Genomic DNA, 23175 nt, shown 5'->3' on the forward strand with positions numbered 1-23175 from the left:
TCACACAGAAGATACCCCTTTTATTTGTGCCAAGTCAATTGAGGCTATTCAATTGAATTGTAAACCTCAATGGTGCGCTGCGACCCCCAACTCTGTACCAAGTCGGCCTATTCATAGTAAAAATAATGCGTAATTGATATTTCACTTAACGTGGAAAATTATACCCAATTGTGGAATGAAGATTATGAAGAAGATATTTGCATTTATAGAGAATAAATAGCAGTCAGAAAAAACGTAAAGAGAAAGTACAAAAAGGAGCTCTCGACGAAGCGGTTAAATGAGTGGATACCCGTACATTAAAGTAGTGTTTTCGTTGGTTTAAATGCTACAGAAATTTTTCACGAATACTGAATCAAGCTTAGGTATTCGTGACGTAATTTATATGACAAAAAAATTAAATGTTTGACTAAAAAATATAAAATAAAAAATATGAAATATAAAATATAAAATATAATATAAAAAATATGAAATATAAAATACAATATAAAATATGAAATATAAAATATAATATAAAAAATATGAAATATAACATATAAAATATAAAATATAAATTATAAAATATAAAATATAAAATAAAAAAGATAAAAGATAAAAGGAAATCGATTTCCCATTCAGGTAAGCGTATTGAGCTGAAGATAGTCTGGTTCCAAAGTGCTCCCGAATGTGGTAGTCGCTCACTCTCTCGAACACCTTCAGAATAAAGGAGGTAAGCCTTATGGGTCTGACGTCCTTGGCTAAGGCGTGGGCCCTCCTTCTTGCCTTAGGAATGAAGACCCCCTTGATTTTTTCTAGCAAGAACGTGGTTTATCGAGCACGCCAAAAAGATCCTTTGAAGGACGGGAACCACCACGGTTTTAGTCTTCTGAAGCATCACTGGCATGATACCATCGATATCTGGAGATTTGAAAAGGGGAAAAGCGATCGATAGCCCAGTTTATTTTGTTGACGGACCGGACAGATGTCAGGTAACCCCCTAAGCTAACATTCAGAGCAAACATTCTAGACATAAGAAAAGATGTTTCACCGAATTTAACAAATTGTCAATTAAGTGTTTCTTTCTTGTTTGTTTTACTGGTTGTCACGCTTATATATATACACAAGGTGGCGCCAAATTAATCACCTAAGCCTGCCGGGAAATTTATAATTTTTGCAAATGTCGTTCGTCAATCTTAACTGACACTCCTGAACCAGACAGCTGCAGGATACAAACAGACAAGCAATGGAGCAATGAGCGCGTAAAGGTCAAAACTAAGATTTCCCTCACTCAAAATAGCTTTTTTTTATTTATTGCAAAAAATCATGCAATAAAAATAAAAATTATCTCCACTCAAAATTATTGTATTTTTTATATAGTAAACAAAAATCATTCAAGAGTAAAATTGGATGATTAACCCGGCGAGCGTAAGGTTGGGTGAAATTCACCCAGCCTGTAATAAACCGTTTGATATTTTCTATTCCGTACGTCAAAATAAGTTGTGCGTCTGAGTAGCTGCGCGGGGGGAGGTAGGCATTCGTTGTGTTTCATGCCGCAGTTGACCGCCGACTGGCGAGGTGTTTAGATGTTGTCAAAGTTGCGGCCGGGTAAGTTTCACCCACCTTACGCTTCGTGTTACAAATTCGAGTAAATACTTTTTGTTTTATATTCGTTATATTTTAGTTTTTATTTTTTTTTCAGCTAAATAATTAATATGTCATACGAAGAAACCCAAAGAAGATTATTGAGGGTTTTCGAAGCAGCTGATCAGGATGATTCTTGTGATGATTCTGGTAGTGACTTCGAAATTGATAATGTTGGCCAAAGAAGCTCTGAAAGTGATTCGGAACAAGAGGTAGGATTACCGAATGAGGAAGAAAACGAAGCTGAGGGATCTGAAGAACGTGAAAGCAATGATAACAGACCATATTTTACTGGAAAGAATGGTACAAAGTGGTTTAGTGTACCAGAAAGGTCTAACGTGCGTACGAGATCAGAAAACATTATAAGGGAAAGGCAGGGCGTAAAAGATATTGGCAAAAATGCAAAGACAGCTGTTGAATGTTGGAAACTCTTTCTTACTGATGAGATTTTGCAAGAAATATTGTTACATACAAATAGTCAAATAAATCTGAAGAGAACTGCTTGTGAAAATAGTCACGTAAAGAAATATATCATGGCAGACTTGTCATCGTCAGAATTAAAGGCTTTTATCGGTCTCTTGTATCTTGCAGGACAGTTCAAAGCAAATAAGCTGAATTTGAAGGATCTGTGGATAAGTGATGGATCAGGGGTTGAGATTTTTAGGACAACGATGACTTTGAAGAGATTTCAATTTATTCAAAACTGTTTACGGTTTGATGATAAGAATACTCGGAGCGAAAGAAAAGCTACTGATAATTTGGCTGCCATTCGTTCTTTTTTCGAGAAGTTCGTAGCAAATTGCCAAATTGTTTATACACCATCTGAGTATACAACTATAGATGAACAACTTCCATCGTTTCGAGGCCGTTGCAGTTTTCGCCAGTATATGCCCAATAAGCCAAACAAATATGGCTTGAAAATATATGCCTTGGTTGATGCAAAGTCGTTTTACGTCATCAATCTTGAAATTTACCCAGGAAAACAACCAACAGGCCCTTACGCTCTCAGTAACAAAGCTTATGATGTTGTGGACAGACTTGTGGCTTCAATTTCCAAAACCAATCGCAATGTCACCTTTGATAACTGGTTTACCAGTTATCCGTTGATGTTACACTTATTGAAAGAACATCGTTTGACAAGCACAGGCATTGTTCGAAAAAATAAGCCCGAGATTCCAAGTCAGATGCTCCAAACGCGTAACCGAGAGATCCCCAGCACAGTGTTTCAAAAGGATATATCTTTATTGTCCCATGTGCCAAAAAAAAACAAGGTTGTTTTGTTGATGTCAACATTACATCACGATGATAGCGTTGTTGCTGATACTAATGGCACACAAAAACCAGAAATGATTATTTTTTATTATCAGACCAAGGGAGGCGTTGATGTTGTAGATGAGCTGTGCACCAACTACGATGTTTCGCGAAATACAAAGCGCTGGCCAATGGTGATTTTCTATGCAGTTTTGAACATGGCTGGTATAAATAGCATAATAGTTTACAAGTCCAATAATAGTAGCAATTTGTCACGCCGAAATTTTCTTAGAGACCTGGGTATTGGATTGGTTTCAGAACATTTACAAAACAGAAAGGAAAATCAGCATTTACCCCGAGAGCTTCGCAAACGAATTCTGGACCAAGTGGATGAACCCTCACACTCACAACGACCTCCAAATAAAGTTCCTAAGCCTATCAGGAGATGTCAAATATGCCCTACTAAAAAAGATCGCAAGACTAAACACACTTGTTATAAATGCAATCGCTATTTATGTATGGAACATGCTGTTTTCACGTGTCAAGATTGCGCTCAAACTGAAGATGATTACGAGAACTCTGAATAACTATATAGTAAAAGTTTTGATCTCATATGTTTCCTAATTTTATAAGCTAGAAGTAAAAGCTATTCGTTTTGTTTTTTTTTAGTTTCTTTTTTTTATAAAATTATAATACTAAGTGTTACACTTTGTTTAAATGAAAGAAAATATTTTTGTTAATTTCATAAATAAAGATTTAAAAATATTTGTTTGCTTTATTTTTCCTTCCCAATCAGTTCTTGGGTTATTACATAATTGTACTAGTAAATAAAAACATATAAAAATATTATGAACACATTAAAATATCTAGCTCAATATATGGGTTTGTTACACCCAGCTTACGCTCAATGTAATAAATATTAACCTTACGCTCGCCGGGTTAATTTTGCGCCACCTTGTGCATAAGTGCATATATATAGTATAAAGGGTTTCCCAATAGCAGGTGTTATTTTGAATAGGATTGCGCTATCGAGAGAATATTAACGATTTTTTATGGCCGGAATTGGATGGTATTGATCTGGACAACATTTATTTTCAACAAGACGGCGCTACGTGCCACACAAGCAACGAAACCATTGATCTTTTACGGAAAAAGTGTATTATCTCTCGAAGCGGCTGGGTCATGCCGGCACTGAAAGTATTCGATGCGGTACCAGCTGGTGGTAGTAGAGGAAGAGGAAGGCCTCCTCTGCGTTGGAAAGATCAGGTGGAGAAGGACTTGGCTTCACTTGGTGTGTCCAATTGGCGCCGGTTAGCACGGGAAAGAAACGACTGGCGCGCTTTGTTAAACTCGGCCAAAATCGCGTAAGCGGTTATCGCGCCAGTTAAGAAGAAGAAGAGAAGACTTTTTTCTTTGGGGCCACGTGAAAGAGAAGGTCTACGCCAACAGCCCAGAGTCGATTCAAGACCTCAAAGGTGGAATTCGTGAGGCTATCGAGATCATAGGGCAGCCACTTTGCAATTCGGTTATAAATATTTCACCAAAATTATACTATCCTGTAAGCGTGGTCGTGGTGGTCATTTTCCTCATGATATTTTCCACTATTAACGGCACACCTTCTCTCTTTATAATGAAATAAACTTCCGATTATTTGTTTGAAAAAATAACTATTTTCTTTCAATATCAAACTAACACCTCTTCTTAAAAAAACCTTTATTGTAAATCTTTATCTTTATGATTACTGAACGGATTTAAAACTTTTTTTCGATATACCATAGCATCAAAAAAGTCTCATCATTTCACCAAAAAAGCCTCCACATCACGCCAAAAAAAAGCTGAACCGAATTCATATGTGTCCTCCTAAAAATTTAAATATTTTCACATTAAATCTTCTCCACCAAATAACAGAGGTCGTCTTTCACACAAAAACGTTAATAAAAACATTCCCAGTACAAATTGGAATGCAAGAAAAACCTGAAAGCTTGTCATAACACAGCTCACATGAATAACATATGTATGTGTGCACGATTACATCCATAAAAACAACACAGAACCCGTTAGTGGGTTCAGCTGTATATCCCTTGAAAGTTTTCATAGTCATAAAGGGCGTCCATTAAATGTGAACATCAACGCTTTGCATTCAAAAAGATAACAAAAAATCTGACAAACACACATACATACATATATGTGAAGTGTTAATGTAAGTAGCTCGTGCATACATACACAAATATTGTTAAAGCGTTAATATTCCATCCGCATGCCAGTGCTCGTAATGGTAATAACAGCGACAGCAGCTGTAATACCTTTGATACGAGCGTACGCTAAGTACACAAGTGTTGGTAAATATTTATTATACAAGGCAACAAAAAAAAAAAAAAAATGTGATAATAACAAATAATGCGCAATTGTGATGTCAAAAATATGTTGAGCGATTAAGGCTGGAGATGAAGCTTAACGGGAATAAATTTTGCTGAACAAAGTGGATGACAGCTGTACGACGAGCACTCATACATACTTAAATAAATATAAAGGATATTGTTTTATTAAATGTTAATGTACATATAGAAACAAAGAGTTTAAAATTGATGTGTGCATTTTTTTTCCAAAAACTCCCCAAATTCATCGCAACTATTTAAGCTTCCATAGATGTGCTGAATTTTTACGCGTTTACGTTGATGTATTCGATGGTCAGTGCATAGATGTGCGTGCACTGCTTGGTGTGTGTGTGTGTGTGTAATTATGCAGTGTAAAAGAGAATCACGAGTTTATGTATTTACCTATGTAAGTTTGCAACCAGTAGGAAAAATCTGCAACCAGTTGAAAGCAAAACTGATAGCTGAGGCTTCCTAAAAAAGTGCTATTAAGGTTTGAAACCGGCAATATTAGTATGAATGGCAATATTAGTATGAATTTATAGACCATCCAATCACTCAAATTTATACTATAGGTCTAAATCTACTAGACCAGTCGTGTCTTACACCAGCTTTCAGGTGCTGAGCCGCGTATTCTCGCCTTCAATTTGATCTTTTAACAGAGCAGCTCTCTCATAATTTTAACCCTCTCGACTCGGATGGTGAATATGTACGGACCCATTTAGTGGTCTAAGTGGCATCGCTTTCTCTATGTGCGATACGGTTGCCAAACCTAACCGTAAATCAAATGAAATAAAAATAATAAAGCTTTTGAAAATTATGCCACCTAGAATGAGTTTTCCGCAATCAACTTTATGTGACCCGAAAATAAATGAGATCTGTAATGGAGGTTACTTTAAAAATTGCATGCACTTCGAGTTAAATTGGAGAACTGTATCAGGTTCCGGTTTTTATTCTTGCTTGTTAAGGTTGCAATACTCTTGTGTTCAAGGCAGACAGCTTATTGACCCACCGCCTGCAAGCCTGAGTACTGGGACTGCCAGCTGCGCCCTCAGACAGGCTTTGCCTCAGTATTTGCTCTGTGCTTTTGTAGGTTATAAGACCTAATATCGGTTGTCAGAGCTTCATTTGTGTTAGCAAGATGCACCACTTAAAAGTTACGTTGACAGTTGGAAAGTAGTTGCAATGTTTTACGCATATCGCTCCCATTGGCACCTCCAGCGTGTGGAAAGGATTAAAACTGTTCAAATATATTACTTTTTATTAGCAACTCTGTGAGTCTTTTATCGGAATAGTCTTTACATTTTATTACTATTTTCACTCTCTGATTAAACATTGAACACATCGCGTTGCCTTTATCAGGCACAATCTAAGCTTTCAGCAAAAATCAAAAAAGCAGAAGAAACTGTGAATATAATGGTAGACTAGTTACAATACAGATCGGACGAGGACGAAGTTACTTAGTGATGCTCTTCAAATACATACCCCACTTTTGCATTGCTGGACTGAGCCCGAAATAGAACATGTTTCGGAATGATGTTTGTACATAATCATAGTAAATTCCTTTTTTCAAAAAGTTTAGTTTTTTTAAACGTATTTGGATTTAGATCATATATTTACGTGGAAAAGAATTATACCAGTCTTAAGGAACGACTTGTGAAACTGGATTAATTCAAATCCAACGTCAGTCAAATACTTTCTGAGGGGCAGTTCAAATAGTTGCGAGATCCAACCAAAACAATTCATTGGGCTTGGGACGGTATGCCACAGGCAATATCCTAAATTCATACATGGATTGACATACATAGGTCTTCAGAGAATGGAAGAAATATCGTTTTTGTGGGAAACTTATAGGTTTTAAGAATTGGTTGCCACAGCTTTTGTGAAACGTACCGAACGTTGCAGAAATTGGTAAAATGAAGCCAACCACAAATCCACGAGAATGTTTAAGCAAAAAATATAAATAATTAAGTACTATTCATAAAATATCATAAAATTATTATAGTATGGTTTCCATCATTATATATTTCAACTCTACTTTGTAGGCATAACCTTAAACTCATAATAGGATTACAAACGGGCATTGATTTAAGTAGTAAAGGTATATTTCCTGAAATATCCTTTCCAGTAAACAAATTTCATATTTTATTAGTAGCCTTTAGATTAATAGGATCGCCGCTTTCCTTTTCAACCGTAAAAAGATCTCGGTATTTTCTGGTTACATTTTTTATTTCCTCTTTTTTTAAAGAGATTTTTAAGTCCCGATGAATTTGGGCATCCGCCATGTACCTGGAAGATACATTTTTCCATTTAAAACTTTTTATTTCTTAATAGTCATATTAAGATCTTATTTTTTTATAATCAACCCTAAAGTGTTATACTATATTTGGGCCAACTACTTCGCCCAAGCAGGCGAACTCAGAAGCATGCAGCAGAGCGATAATGAGCGATTCCATGTCATTCCATGCGATTCGAAAAGTATTCGTCGGACTCACTTCAAATGTTCACACAATATTTCTATGATATTATACTTTAAGAAAATACAAAAAAACATAAATTTTTTGAAAATTCTGACTACCCCAAACCCTTAAAAGTTAGCTCAGTCTTCAATGCATCAAAGAATTCGCGTGATAGTATTTAGGGTGTTCTTGGATAATCTCAAATTATTCGCGTTCCTCAACTTATTTTTGGTTGTAAGACCCGAAAAGTGCTCAGAAATACAAGTAGTGCAAGCCTGGCAGATCGTTCCAGTACACTATATTCTACTATAAGTTCCCCCCTCCTCTTTTAACATTACGTATAGTGCTACTGTCTTACAAAAGGCCTCAGGAGCTGTAAAAATAATTAAAGCAACCTTCTTCGCGAACTTTTCAGCAATCTTACTTCCTCAATGATAATTTATTCAGGTTTCCAGAGAATCTAAATATGAAAAGGAGAGATAAAAAAGAGAAACAGCATAGAAGAAGTAGGAAATGTGCAGCTACCGCCATCGGTTAGAATAATTGAAATTGAAAATTTAATAGGTCGAGCCAAGGAGCCCCCAGAGACACTCAGGCTAAAAAGCCAATTGTATGATATTTAGAGCTCTAGAAAAAGGGTACATAGTCAAGGAGTGAGGGAGAAGAGTGTCACAGAAAGAGAGAGAAAAAATAGAAGCAGGGATAAAGGTAGTTAGTCCTGTGAGAATTTTCCAGATTCTGTGGCAAATCTGTAGATACACCGCAGTTTTAGAGAACGAATATTACTCATTTTCACGATATCGGAACCCAAAAGTCGTAGTCTTGCTCTAGCAAAAGCACAGCACTCACAGAGAAAGTGCTCAGTGCTATCCGCCTCCTTCAAGCACGACAGGCACATCGGGTCCTCAATGATTCGAATGTTGGTTATATGCTGACCCCATGTGTTGTATCTTATAATAATACCGACCATCAAACGAACGTCTTTCCTTCCAAGTTTTAGTATAAACTTTGACAGTTTTCTGTTCGGATCGGTTAGAATAATCAGACACAAATATGCCAACGGTCAGTCCTCTTACGCCTTTCAAGCTTATTATGTCTTTCTTGCTTATAAGCTCTCTCGAATCACCTAACAGATCACTGTTATCTCCCCTATCACTGAGTCTTTACAGAAGATGCGAGTGTCTATAGTATTTACGAGTATGAACCACCTTACAGACCCCTGTTAACTCCCCTATCAGTGAATCCTTACAGAAGATGGGAGTGTCTGTAGCATTTACGAGTATGAACCACCCTACAGGCCACTGTTAACTCCCCTATCACTGAGTCTTTACATGAGAGTGCTTTTAGTATTTACGAGTAAGAGAAGTATAGCGAACTGTGTCTGTACATCTGATCTCATTCTTTACGTTTGAAATCAGTATAGCAGAGCAGAATTAAGTTAATGGAGTGAACTCCACATACTCTTCATAATTTATGTAATGTACAGTTTTCAATATTTTTGAGCGGAAAAGATTTTCCAATTATTTAACTAGTTACTACTCGTCGTGAATTAACTAGAAGGTAGAAGAAATTCAAATTCGTTTTTCCTGCAGGATATTTCTATAAAATATAATATTTATGTGTGCATATATGCCTGCTCTTTACTCTACTACTGAATGCCAAAAATTTTTAATTAAACCGCAAATATTAACAACTTCAACGGTGGCTTTTAAAATCATTTACACACTTTTCCAATAATTTGATGTGTACATAATCAACACATTTTCACGTTCGCTTTAATTGTTGTTACTTTTAGTTGTGTTAATTGTTGCAACTTGTTTAATATGTGCATGTATGCATTATAGTTGCCACTGCCTACGCTATTCAGTTGAGTTTGTGGTTGGTTTGTTAGCGAAGCAATTACGGTCCCAACTGTTCGTCAACCAAACAATGAAGCGGCTGGTGATTTTGCGAAAAATAAAATATTGAAAATACTCGCACATAAATTTGCTTAATCAATGGGAAAATGCACACAAAAGCCTGCAACTACAGGGAAGTATTTGTGTTTTGAGCAACCAATAATTTAGGATTGTGCGTACCGCTGGAAAATTTATAAATTTGTAGTGATCTCCTGATTTTTAATAGGAAATTTTAAGGTACTTGGAAAACATTTACCAAAACAATTCATAAATACTATCAGATCATACTGAATAATATTCCCTAGCGTGGTAATTTAAGCTTAGCTATTCAACTCATATAAGGCGGACTCATGATGCTATGGTTATATGATCGCCTACTACTCTGTAAAGTACAAAAACCTCGCAACTATTTCCCCGACTTTATTATCGTTTTTGGTAGCGGCAGGCTAATCACCTACCCTGTCAGAAATCAAAATATATTAACGGAACCAACGCAAGCCTAAGTCTTGTCGAGCTATGCTCCCGAGAGGAATGGACAAGGAAAAAAAATAAAAAAAATGGTCATTTTTGTCAAATATGTGGCAAAATAGAATCATAGAACGATTGTCTGACTATTGCATTTGAAGTTTTATTGGATTCTTAAAAAATCAAAAAAATTATTTCCGACTGCTTCGACTTTTCACTGCTTTCGACATTTTTTCGAAGTGGTGCTGAAGAATGTGTCGCACTATTCCTCTTTACAGTTTATTTTGCAATGTTGTAACACATAATTGGCTACACCAACAGAAGGCTGTAAAAGAAAAGAAAGCGTAGTGTCACCTTTAAGTCCGCTTACAGTAGCCATGACCCGATGCAAAGTGAAATATGGCTCACTCAAGACATGCAGCCAAAAATATTCTTGAACTTTTTACTCATTCTTTGAACGAAAATTCTTAATATTTACATAACTCATTTGTGTAGTTTTACACAAGGGGCGCATTAGCTTAGAAGAAGCACTGGGGAAGTCTGGGGACTACTGTTGTGTATGTACAGGATGGGCCATGTAAAATTTGCTTTTTGAAAAAAAAAAACTAATCAATATTTTTTAAACCTTTTTTTTTTATTTTAAAGTTTGAACATGGTCATTTATGAATGAAAAATAATATCGTTCAAATAACATGACTGGCTTTACAGTAGGCCACAAACAGTGACTCGTTGTGGATGCAGTTGCTTCTCTACAGTAACGTGTGGATTTTCTGAGCCCCAAATCCGACAATTTTGCTTATTGACGTAGCCACCGATGTGAAAATCAGAAAAGAAGAAGAAGACTCACCACTTTGGAAATAGGTTTTCAATATTTCCCAATTTTGTTCAAGCGTATAGCGTCCCATTTCGTAAATGTCAAACCTTTAAGTAAATTATGAACATATTTGACATGTCATTTATGTTACCATTCTCAAAAAAATAGGTGGTTCAAAAACCAAACGCTATCTGGCCCACCCTGTATAATATTTGTTATCATATTGATGAGTAACAGATCATTTTTTGGGTTCTGCAAGGCTTCAATGATGGATTTGCTGTCGCTGCATATTAGATGTTTTTTGCTCGTTTGGGTGGCAAACATTACTGCTTCATGCAGTGCACCTGCTTATGCTGTGAAAGCTGAGCAGTATAAAAATGTTTTTACCATGCAGCAACTGATTCTGTCAAATTCGCTGAGAGTCGGCTAACGGTCTAAAAACCGTCACACCATTCAATTTTTTTTCACCATGATGTCTGAGTAGCAAGGGAACATTTTTTGTATGCGCTCAGTAAGCTTCTTTTTATTTCTACTCTTACTCGTAATTTTTGCTTCCAATATAACACAATTTTTGTTTATTAATTATTCCCTTTATTATTTTCTAATGTTTGGTAAATTTAATTTTTAGTTCTGTATTAACTTCATAACTGACTGCTGTTTTCGGAAACCATAACTTAGTTACATATGTGCGGTTTCAAACAAAAGTTCGCAAACATATAAAATAGAACTTTCAGAAAAGTTTTGACTTCGGGAAATTGGCTTACAATTCAAATGCAATATATGTATGTATGTATATGTGTATGTATGTGTGTATGTATGTCATGTACATGCAGCAGTTTGAATACCATTCACTGAAATCGCTTTCTCTTTAGAGGAAATGGAACTGCTAATTTTGCAAACTTCTGTCATTTAATTAATAAAATAACTCTTAATGTTAAAATGTATGCAAATATATGTGTATGTATATATGTATAAGCGGTCCTAGTGGAAGATTGTAAGCATACAAAGCGTGCCACATACAAGCACATTCAATTTTACCACTTGAAACTCAATAAAAATTATCTTAAAAAATTCTGCTGCATATTTAAACTTTTTATTTAAGCAAAACAAAGCACTCACGGCGCCATCAGGCAACAAAATATACTCGTACATCACATTTCCTAGTACTTTATTAACACCATACCGTAAATATTACATTTCAGTTCAAGTTGAAGTGCCAGCCACATGAAAAAGTTTAATCATGGCAATAATTCTACAACAGCTACAACATAAGTACGGCAAATATATTATTTATACAACAAATACAACAAATGTCAAATATGCTTGTATGCGTAAAAGTGCAAAGAAAACAAACAAAAGTTCCATCAAATAGAACTCTACCTACTCAGTCAAAGTTGCCATAATTAAGTCAATTAAAAACACTTGAGTTCAAAAACTGTTGACATTTATGGGAGTTGGCGTAAAGTTGCACAGCCTTGAGTTATGCCACAATTACTAATGGCACTGCTGACTGCTCTGACCAACTCAATGGGCAAAACAACTGAGCACAGCCTGCACAATACGGCATCAGTTACAGACTGCCAGTTATGCTCCTCATGCAGCAGAGTACTCACTCCCTCGTGCCTAGTATACTCGTAGTTGTTGTATAGTTGGTTGGTGGTATACTCGCAAAGTTGTTGTGTTTCACTACAGAGTGCCTTGTTTTCACCTAGCCTATGCTGCTTTGTAGCAAACTGTTCTTTATTGGCTACTTCTCACGCACACTTCTCCTATTGCTTCCGAATTTTACACCATACAATTTTATTTGAAATTGCATGACCCCGCATACTTCTCACAACCACCTCTTCACTAATGTTACACATAATGTGAGAGCGCAATAAATTTGACAGCCAATGAGAGTGGGTGGATTGATTTCAACTTTACCATCTACAGTAAATGTTTACAAATACAGCACTGCATCGCCCCATACACACCTCATTCAAGAGCTTGCTGCTACTTCTACTTCCCCTACTGCTACTCTGTGATTTTGGGTATTAGAAAGTTTTTGACACCATAACAACAAAAAAAAAGAACTTATAATTAACTTAAATATTGTGCAAAGCAACAAATGTAATTAGTAAATGAAGCGTCGTAAAATTAAATTGAATTTACTGGGGTGAGGCAGCATCGCTGCTAAAAAGTGTGTGGGGAATCATAAAAGTTAGAGTGGGCGAAAAAGTTTTCTTATTAAATTGACTTGTGTGCGAGCTGAATTGGGATATATTTAGAATATAATTTAATGAAATTAATGAAAGAAAATGAAATTTAGTAAAACAAAATCAATGAGACGACATATTTTTACTCCTTGTATATGGAAATTTGAAAAACCGATTACTAAACAATTTATTTGATAATTAAGGAAAGTGCTGAGCGCAGCCCTGGTCAGGTGGTTAGTGCGCCACTGTTGTTCGGTTGGTGCCGCATTGGAGATCTAATCAAATAAGATGATGTTTTTTCTAATAGCGTTTGTCCGCAGCCAGAGACTCTGTGCAGCTGAGTAAATTTCTAGCTTGAAAAAAGCATGGAAGAGAAAAAAATTTCAACAAAACTCTTGGCCTTTCGAAGTCATATATGTATATATAAAGTGATGAAATACTTGTGTATGTAATATAGAATAGAAAAGATGTTCGGTCAAAAAACTAGCAAAAGATGCGTGAGCCAATACAGAAAAATGTTTACATAAATATAATTGGCACGTGAACCCCTTATTGAAGGTTTGGCCGCACTCTTTCTCCTATTTGTGGTGTCCATCTTGGTGTTTTTCGCAGATGGAGGGACTTACAGCTTTTTGTACGTCACCTCCGAACGGTTAATTTTTTTTGTTGTTTTTTAGGACCTTTTTTATCACAGAAATATATTCGAAGACTTACCATTTTCAGCCGAGGGGCGACGATAATAGTCGATAATTTGTTGATTCTCGTAGAAAGTCAATACCCTTACGGTTATGGGATATTTCATCAATCTGACGGGTAAATGGTAAGTTTAAAGACATATTAGGGAGGCGCGGGTATTCAAATTCCCAAGATTTCTCAGTATTTGAGGCTACTTTTCACCTTTCATTGCAAGCGTTAGATATGGAAAGAGAATGAGGCGTTATATCTTTTTTTGCATAGAGATTTGTTATTTTTACTGAATTCATCTCACTTGCCACTGCCTACGGATAGAAATATTGTTGAACTAAAATCCCAGCCCTTTTTCTGCTAGACGTCTCCACTGAGCTAAATCTCACGTTGCGTACAATGCAGCATTTCAAGAAATTGCTGAAAATGGTCAGCAACGCTTAACATAGATACTTTTCACCACATTTCCTTTTATTCTCAAGCTTTGAGAAAAGCTGATCAGAAGACATTTGGGTTTATCCCAATTTAAGACTTTAATATTCATTGCCTCAATGCCACGGTACTTCTCACACATCGGAAAATCGATACATCAACTTTGTAAAAAATGTCGAGTGGCCAATCTTCTGGATGTCTGTTGCGATTGCAGCTTTTCGATGCCAAACATTCTTTGCGCAGTTAGATGTACGCTTTTCGCTGCACAGAGACGTGTGCGTAGTTTGGCTGTAACGAGTTAATGATCCGAGTCGATGTTGGGTCCTCGGACACTATAAGTGTGTCTTCCATCTATCACAACATGATCGTTTTGGTTTCGCGTTTTCCGATCAGGAGACAGCCACGTTGCTTGGTGTATTTTCTTATGCTGGAATCTGGTGCTGCAGACTACCATGTTTCGGGCCCCGGCGAAATCGATCAGCCTCCGTCCGTTGCCGGATTTTTCGTGGCGTTGAAGTCGCCAAGCACGATTTTTATGTCGTTGCCGGGGCAGGGCTCATAGGAACGTTCATTGAAGGAATCTTTGGTCGCATCGTCCTTCTCTTCCATCAGGGCGTGGGCGCAAATTAGGGAGATGTTAAAAAACGGGCTTTGATGCGGATTATTGCGAGACGCTCGTCCACCGTAGTGAACGACAGTACTTGGCGACGAAGTCTCTCTCCCACAACAAATCCGACACCGAATTTGCGCTCCTTTACATGGCAGCTGTAGTAGACGCCGCAGGGTCCTATGGTTTTCTTGCCTTGCTCCGTCCATCGCATCTCTTGGATGGCAGTGATGTCAGCCTTTACTCTCACGAGGACATCAACCATCCGACCAGAGGCACCTCCCCCATTAAGGGACCGGACATTCCAAGTGCATGCCCGCAAATCATAGTCGTTAGTTCGTTTGCATGGGTCGTCATGAGTGTTGGAAGTTCTCATCCGAGAATTTGTGTATGTTTTCATTGGGGGAGGCGGAGGTGTTTTTAAGTGGCGGGTCTCAAACCCAGCTATCCTGGAATGTTTCGCCTTCTCACTTTAGCTTACTCCCGAACGGGTGCTCGGAAGGTACCCAGAGGATACTTGGGCTAATCTCGGAAGTTGTGAGCTGCTAGAACCATATGCAGAAGAATCGTCCTGGCCACTCCCAAGTGAATGGCGATCAGTAACTTCTCCCCATCCTTCGATTACTGTTACTTGCCAGAAATTCGTAACGCAACTAAAATACGTTACTCTGAATAGAACGCTCGTGCGACAGAAAGAACGCAGATATACGAGCACACAATACACAGAAATTTACAAGAATTTGTTCCGAGGGGCACAAACTTACTAGATACCTGTAGTATAGCTAAGCTGCTCAGGCAGAGGCTACGATCGCGCGCTTCTACCTGTTTTTCGACCGACACGCTCTCTCGTCTATACGATATAACTAATTCAATTAGATAGGGAAATATCCTTTTGTCTACACATTTTTTTTTGTCGATTTTGACTAGAACCTCCCCTTCACACTCTTAGGCTACTACTTGTGAGGTTATTTGAAGCCATTGGTCCATATAGATAAATTAATTCATGCCTTAAAAGCTAATATTGAAAGCGCTGTTCAGTGCATAACATTCAACCCGATTTATTAGAAAAATTGCTTAAAAAAATACGAATAAATCAAAGAATTTCATAAAGGATTAAATGAGATTTATTTCGAAAATAAAAAAATGCAAATGCAACTTTTATCTATTTTATTTGTTTATTTATTATATCGGACATACTAAATCGCTCATTTTATTTAACGCAATTAAAATATTTTGACTTTAGGCTAAATGTCTGTTATGCTGACAGAGACAAATATGGAAAAAAGTAACCAGCCATTAATAAGCATTTATTCACATACATACATACATACATCCATACATACATCCATACATCCATACATATGTACGCATTACTAGTCAGTTATGTTAATCAGCCGATTTGTGGTGAAGTGCACTTAAAATATCATTTTAACTGTATTATTAATATTAATGAATTTAGTATGAATTTAAAAATGAATAAAAAATTAGGCTTAAAAAACAAAAGGATAACACCTGCTCTGTTTTGTAATTAAAATTCATAGCACTAAAGCAAAAAACAAATGTAAAATACGCAAACAAATGCAAATCAAAGCAAACAAAAAATATTAAAATAAATAAATAAATGGTTGAGCATTGAAAAGCATAATTTACATAACGATTTGAATTTAATTTACGCATCCCATGATTTCCAAATGTCATTTTAATATGAAATGTGTTTTTCATTGATTGTTGTTTTTCGTTAAAAGAAAAAAATTGCGTAGCTTAACAAAGAACACAAAACATTTTCCATTTCGCAAATTAAATTTACAGATTAAAGTTTTGCCGAAGGTGTTGCCAAGCCACATAACCACAAAGCCATACAATGCAGTGCTTATGGGTATGAATAACTCACGAGCTGGCGCCTGGCCATATCTGTGTTGATCTTTTTCCCATATAAGTATTCGTATGTAGAGATGTATCGGATTTATTTTCTTTAATATTTGCACAATCGTCGTTACAGTAATATGAATAAGATAAGCAGAGTGAAAATAGAAATTGATAAATATTTGCTTCTTTGTTAAAAGAAATTCCATGAAACTGTAAATTTTACCGAAATTCAGAGCAAAGCTTAACCGCAGGCTATGCTTTAAAGTATGCAACAACAAAAGGCTAGATGAAATGATTAGTGTTCATATATTAAATATACACCGAGTTACCGAGAAAAACGTCCTACATACTTTAAGTCATTTCTGTTTAATTTGACTATATGAAATGCGGTTTAGACTCAAATTAAAAAAAATACTTTTTACTTAAAATTTTCGTTTATTTTTGCTTCTACTCCCACTTGTTTTAAATGTTCGTTCAAACTACCGATTTTTCTGTTTTCAATTAAGGGGTTAGTTAGTAGAAATCGCCAATAAAATAAATAAAATAAATACAAAAATCTCCAAACCTTCTCTGGCTGTCAAAAGAGACTTGAATTTACGAACTGATTTAATTAAGTGGCTTGAATGGTTTTGAATTTACGATTTCCCACTAATTTTTTGCTATTTCGCACCATTTAAAAACAAATTTATGTATGGAAACTATTTTACATTTTATTTGAAAACCAGTATGAACTTTTAGCTATGCAACCACAAAACGCTTAAGCGATTTTGGCCGAGTCCAACAAAGCGCGATAGTCGTTTCTTTCTCGTGCTAACCGGCGCTAGCTGGAAACACCAAATGAATCTCCACCTGATCTTCACAACACAGAGTAGACCTTTCTCTTTCTCTGCTCCCACCAGCTGGTACCGCATCGAATACTTTCAAAACCGGAGCGTTTGTATCCATTCGGATGACATGACCCAGCCAACGAAGCCCCTGGATCTTTATTCGCTGCGCTATGTCTATATCGTCGTAAAGCTCATACAGCTCATGATTCCATCCCCTACTATACTCGCTGTCTCCAACGTGCACACATGCAAAAATCTTCCGCAGAATCGTTCTCTCAAACACTCCAAGCGTCACTTCATCGGATGTTGTCATCGTCCAAGCTTCTGCGTTAGGACGAGCATGATGAGAGCCTTGTAGAGTGTCATTTTAGTTCGTCGAGAGAGAGCTTTACTACTCAGTTGCCCATCTGGTCCAAAGTAGCACTTGTTGGCAAGAGAGATTCTACGTTGGATTTAAAGGCAGACTTTGTTATTGGTGCTAATGCTAGTTCCCAAATAAACGAAGTATTTTACAACATCGAAATCATAACTATCCACCCACGTCACTGGGGTGCCGATACGCGAGTGCGCCGACTGTTTGTTTGATGACAGGAATTACTTCGTTTTGTCCTCGTTCACCACCAGACCCATTCGCTTTGCCTCTTTATCCAGTTTGGAGAAGGCAGAACTAACAGCGCGGTTGTTAAGGCCGATGATGTTAATATCATCGGCATACGCCACCAATTGTACGCTCTTATAAAAAATTGTGCCTGAGCGATTAAGTTCTGCGGCTCATACGATGCTCTCCAACATCAGGTTAAAGAAGTCACACGACAGCGAGTCACCCAGTCTGAAACCTCGTTTGGTATCAAACGGCTCGGATATGTTCTTTCCAATTCTGATGGCACGTCATCTTGCATAGCCGAGCTAGTTGTGCGGGAACACGAAATTCAGACCTCGCGACATGTAAGCAACTTCTATTCGTGCTGTCAAATGCAGCTTTGAAATCGGCAAATGGATGGCGTGTGTCAATTCTCCTTTCGTGGGTATTTTCCCAGCTTTTTGACTTTATTTTAACATCCATTATTTTTTAACTTGGCGAGCTAACGGCTTAAGATTAGAAGACATGGGAATCGTGCTTTTCACCTGAACTTCAATCTTTATCTTCGAATTTTTTTCCATATTTGCAACAGTTGTCATCTTTTGTGCCAATTTCTCGTTTGGGAGAGAGAAACAAAAAACTAAAAGTTGTTTTGTGGTCAATGAGCGGGCGAGCAGAAAATGTTTCAATGTATTAATTTTTGATCACTGGCTTAAAGATTCATTCATTGACACACATAGTGGGGTACATATCATTGTTTGAATAGTTGTACGAAATCAAACACGTAAATATCGGGTATATTGTAAAAGCCTGAGAACCTAAATGATAACAGAAAACAGAGATATTGTTGGAGTGATTTTTTTTTTTTTGAAGTGAAACTTCTTAGGCGTCTATGGACGAGCGAGAATGGAGAGTAAAATTTCAAGGCTATGCAACGGTTTGGGCATTTTCGTTCCGCGAGAGAGAAAAAAGATGTAACGTAGACGAAAAGTAGAGAGAGAGCTATACCTTACATATATCTTAGCTACACTTTAGGCTTTTTTCCCGAGTTTTCCCTCGTGGTTGCTAATTTCTAGTGAGAAATAACACTGCCTACTTTTTGGCGCTTGTTTGGTGGTGCAAACTTGTAGCAAATTTATTTTTGGTGCCTTCTTTTTGGCGTTACCTTGGTGCCTATTGTTTTGCGCGTTTTTGGCCCGAATTTTTTTGACGTTTTGTTTATGGTGCCTACTTTTTGGCGCTTATTTCCGTTTCCTGGCTAGAGCTTGTGCGTACTATAAAGTGCTATCCATCCGGCGTCGGATTCATTGGTATTGCCTTGCGGTAGTCTGTGCCGTTGCTGCGGTCCTGGAATCGCTGCGTTTGTGCGAGTGATAAACGTTCGAAGTAGGGCGCGTTGTTGCCTCGGTTTGCGTCCGGCGTTTACCTACCCGCTCGACCGTTCTCCTTTTTTGTAAATTTTGTCAATTTGTATTCTCTGCAAATGTTGTGAATTTATTCAGATATATATTCTTTCTCTCTCTCTCTCTCTCTCTCATTCTCTCTCGAGTCTCTCCCTCTTTCTTTGTCTGCCTTGAAGGGATCACTTATGTAATGTGTACTACACGCACTTTTCTTAATATTTTTTTTTATGCATTTTAATCTGTTTTATTTCATGGCGTTTATTTTTTGATTCTTTGATGAGTTGCATGGTCAATTCGATCAGTCCAATTTTTGGTTACTTTTTCCAATAAATCTGCATAATAAACTAACTGAGCTCAATCAGAAAAAATGTGAGGCAAACGATGATCATTTGGCTTCAGTTCTTGCACGAGCTATATTTTATAGGCACGTAAGCCAAGATCCCTTCGCAAAATTTTCCACGTAGTCGAGGGAGAAACTAAATAGCAAATAAATTATCTTTCTTCAAAGTAAATTGCCACAATGTGGAAGTGGTGTTCCGACGTTATGCGATTCATGATGACTGGCCAACCCTTACTGAACAGAAAAGTCAACACAGTTTGCCATTTTCAGCTGTTCAACCATAGTTAGCGATATGCGAACTGCGGCTAAAAAAACATGTATCGGGAAAGAAGGTGATAAAAAAATAGTGCTGAAATTAATTTGAAGAATTGATAGTTGGTTCCATCTAAAATATATTCAGGTGGTCTAGCATAAGTGCACTACACTGCCATCCCAGAGGTTGCGGATTCGAATCCCACGTAAAGAACGGTCCTCGCACTTTTTCAAACTTACCTACTTTCCTAGTTTCGATACAAAAAAATAAAGGAAAAATAAAAATTGATTTCATTCCTCAACCACAACAACCTTATTCTTCCAATCCTTAATCCCGCACAAAAGTCAGCACATTACTTGCACTGTGGCGGCTAAAACAAGCAAAAATAATAATAATAATAAAGAAGAAGACACAGTTAAGCATTACATCAGTTACGCCAGCAAGGGAAAGCGGGCAATCGCGGTAACAGCACAGACACACCAAATTTAGCGAAGTCCTCAACCATCTGTGCGATCCTTTTGCCAGAAAAATGTGAAACACAGACGGCGCTCCAAGCAGTAATAAGGCGTTGTTCCTAAGCAACAACAGGTGGGCATTCGCAACGCAAGACTGATTCTTGTCGAGGCCCTATGCTCTCGAGTGGAGTTAACAAGGAAAAAAAAAATTACAGTCACAAAAATTCACTAGTGTCATTTTCAAGCTGAGATTTCATAACTGAGTTGGCTGAGTGCAGGCAAAATTTGTGTAAAATGAACACTTCTCAGGCATTATTTGATTCTCTAGGCTTAATGGTAAATTTAACCGTATAGCTGCTTATATAAAATTCCTTAAACCATTGACTTAGAGCTTGAATTACAAATTGTGTCAAAGTAGAGGATATAAATTTGCGAATTTGTTACGAAATTATATTCAGATTTCTTCAGAAAGCAATTTGTGTTGTGAAATTTTTTTTTTTTACCTTTGTTCACTCCTCTCCATGGAGCCTCGAAAGGACTTGACTTGCATTGGTTTCGTTAATTTATTTGATTCTGGTTGAGGAAATAATGAATTCTAAAAATGAGATTTCAAGCTCAGTATCAAATAGAATTCCCAAGTCGTATCATAAATGTCTTCACAAATTCTAGGAAAATAAAACGTTTTTGGCAACTTTTATTAAATAGATTCCTTCATTGCATTGCTTCAACTCCTCTTATCTAAAATTATGCAATTCATTACTTGCGCTTTTCCGTGTAAACTTCATGGCTGAGTTTGTATCCAATTTAAATTATTTAATTCTATTAAAAATAATACTAATTGCTTTCTGATCCTTTCTGAACATCTTACGAAATGTGTGTCAGTATAGAAAACTTATAATAAAATAGAAAAGCAAAATTTGATAGAGGTGAATATTAGTATTGGACTAATACTCGTATATATATATATATATGTAGATACAAATACACTGAAAGTTTTACGAAAATTGAATTAAATTAAAACTATTATTAGAGAGTAATAGGAGCCAACATTGTCATTGAAATTAATTATATAAACGAAACATAATCCGTTTATTCTACTTTAATTGAAATTTATTAAAAGCATTTAAAAACTAAAATTAACTTGACATTTTTCCATTTTGTTTTTGCTTTACAGGCGCCGTAGGTGGTGATGGCGGTGATGATGGTGACGATAAGGAAAAGGCAGAGGAGGAGGAGAGGGAGCGTCAGGAGGCCATACGCGAGGCCGAAGAACGACGAAAGGAGAAGCATCGTAAGATGGAAGAGGAGCGCGAAAAGATGAGACAAGATATTCGTGATAAGGTAAGTGAAAATAGCAAAAGTTTTAACTAACTGAATTACGGATTTTAAGCAAAAAAATATGAAAAAATTGTAGGTTAGGTTAGGTTGGAGCAGTTATCCTTTGGGACACTCTTAGGCTCAGAGCCCATTGTGATGCCGCGTGAGGAGCTTGTCTCTATCTCTCCTAAAACCAGTGAGTACTTTTCCAAAATTTTAGAATTACTCTGATTTCTGCAGAACTGAGACCTTCCAACTCATTAAAAAATTGTTTACCCAGAATAGTAAGCCTGCGTCTGGATAAAGCAAGACAGTGGCACAGTAGGTGCGAGATTGTCTCTTCTTCGTCTTCAACTAGACAACTGCTGCAGAAGTCATGTGTTTTCACACCCATCCTTTGAGCAGTACCCCGTTATGACTGGGATCAGTGTGCTAAGACGGTGTTTATTTTGGCTTAGCAGAGATTACGTGCGCTTAGCATTTAGAGTCGGCCACAATTGACGGGCTTCATTACGCCATCTTTCGTTTGCTTTCCTTGCAATTTCTTCAAGGATGAGTAGCTTACATGATTGTAAGAGTATCCCTATGTCATTATCTGTGTACTCATCAGTCAAAGTTCATCGGCACTACAGTTACCCTCAATGTCGCAATGGCCAGGAATCCAAGTTACCATTAGGTGAAATGAATCAGGTAACTCGTGAAGAGATGTGCAGCATTTCATGGCTACCTTGGAGGTTGTGGACTGTTTTGTGAGGGATTTTATCGCCGCTTTCAGTGAAAATGTAGATATCATTTCCAGATATCGCATCGTACTCTATCAGTGTCGCGGCTTTCTTTATTGCCATCAATTCAGCCTGAAAGACACTACAGTAGTCGGGGAGCCGAAAACTGAACAACATCCCCAGATGTTCGGAGTTATGTACTCCTTCGCCCAGCCTGCCCTCGAGTTTTGAGCATCTGTGTATACATAGATGGACTCGCCCTGTCTTACGTCGTTCCGTTCCCACTCTTCCCATGAGGGTAGAAGTGTCGCAAATGCTGTAATCGCAAGTATAGGCGGGAGTGCATAGTCCACCAGTCCGGGAAGTTTGAAATTTGTAATATATATATGCAGGTAAATATACAAAAAAAAGTTAGAGAGAAAGTTCCGAAACTTCATTAAATTATACTTAAACGCTTTACAATGAAACCTCTATTGGACAGATACTCACCGTCAGTCAGCTTTTGTCCATCCAAGAGAGCTGTTCACTTAAAAGAGTGTAACTTCTCCCGCTACATAAGAGTTGGTATAGAAAAAAATTCTTCTCACGAGAGGTGTTGTTAGAAGAGGTTACAGCAGA

At 37.1% G+C, this 23175-nt stretch overlaps 1 protein-coding gene across 2 annotated transcripts in view; it reads left to right on the forward strand.

Moving 5' to 3' along the window:
• LOC129240240 (complexin) overlaps positions 1-23175 on the forward strand; it is a 118925-nt gene that overhangs the window by 49721 nt on the left and 46029 nt on the right. The window contains exon 2 of one of the 2 annotated variants that reach the window (XM_054875923.1): positions 21702-21859. In XM_054875923.1, coding sequence (XP_054731898.1) covers positions 21702-21859 — 158 coding nt within the window. Of the gene's footprint in view, positions 1-21692; positions 21860-23175 lie in introns of both variants that reach the window. The other variant, XM_054875915.1, reaches the window with a different exon arrangement.

The sequence above is a fragment of the Anastrepha obliqua genome, chromosome 1 (assembly GCF_027943255.1).
Source record: "Anastrepha obliqua isolate idAnaObli1 chromosome 1, idAnaObli1_1.0, whole genome shotgun sequence".
NCBI lineage: Eukaryota > Metazoa > Arthropoda > Insecta > Diptera > Tephritidae > Anastrepha > Anastrepha obliqua.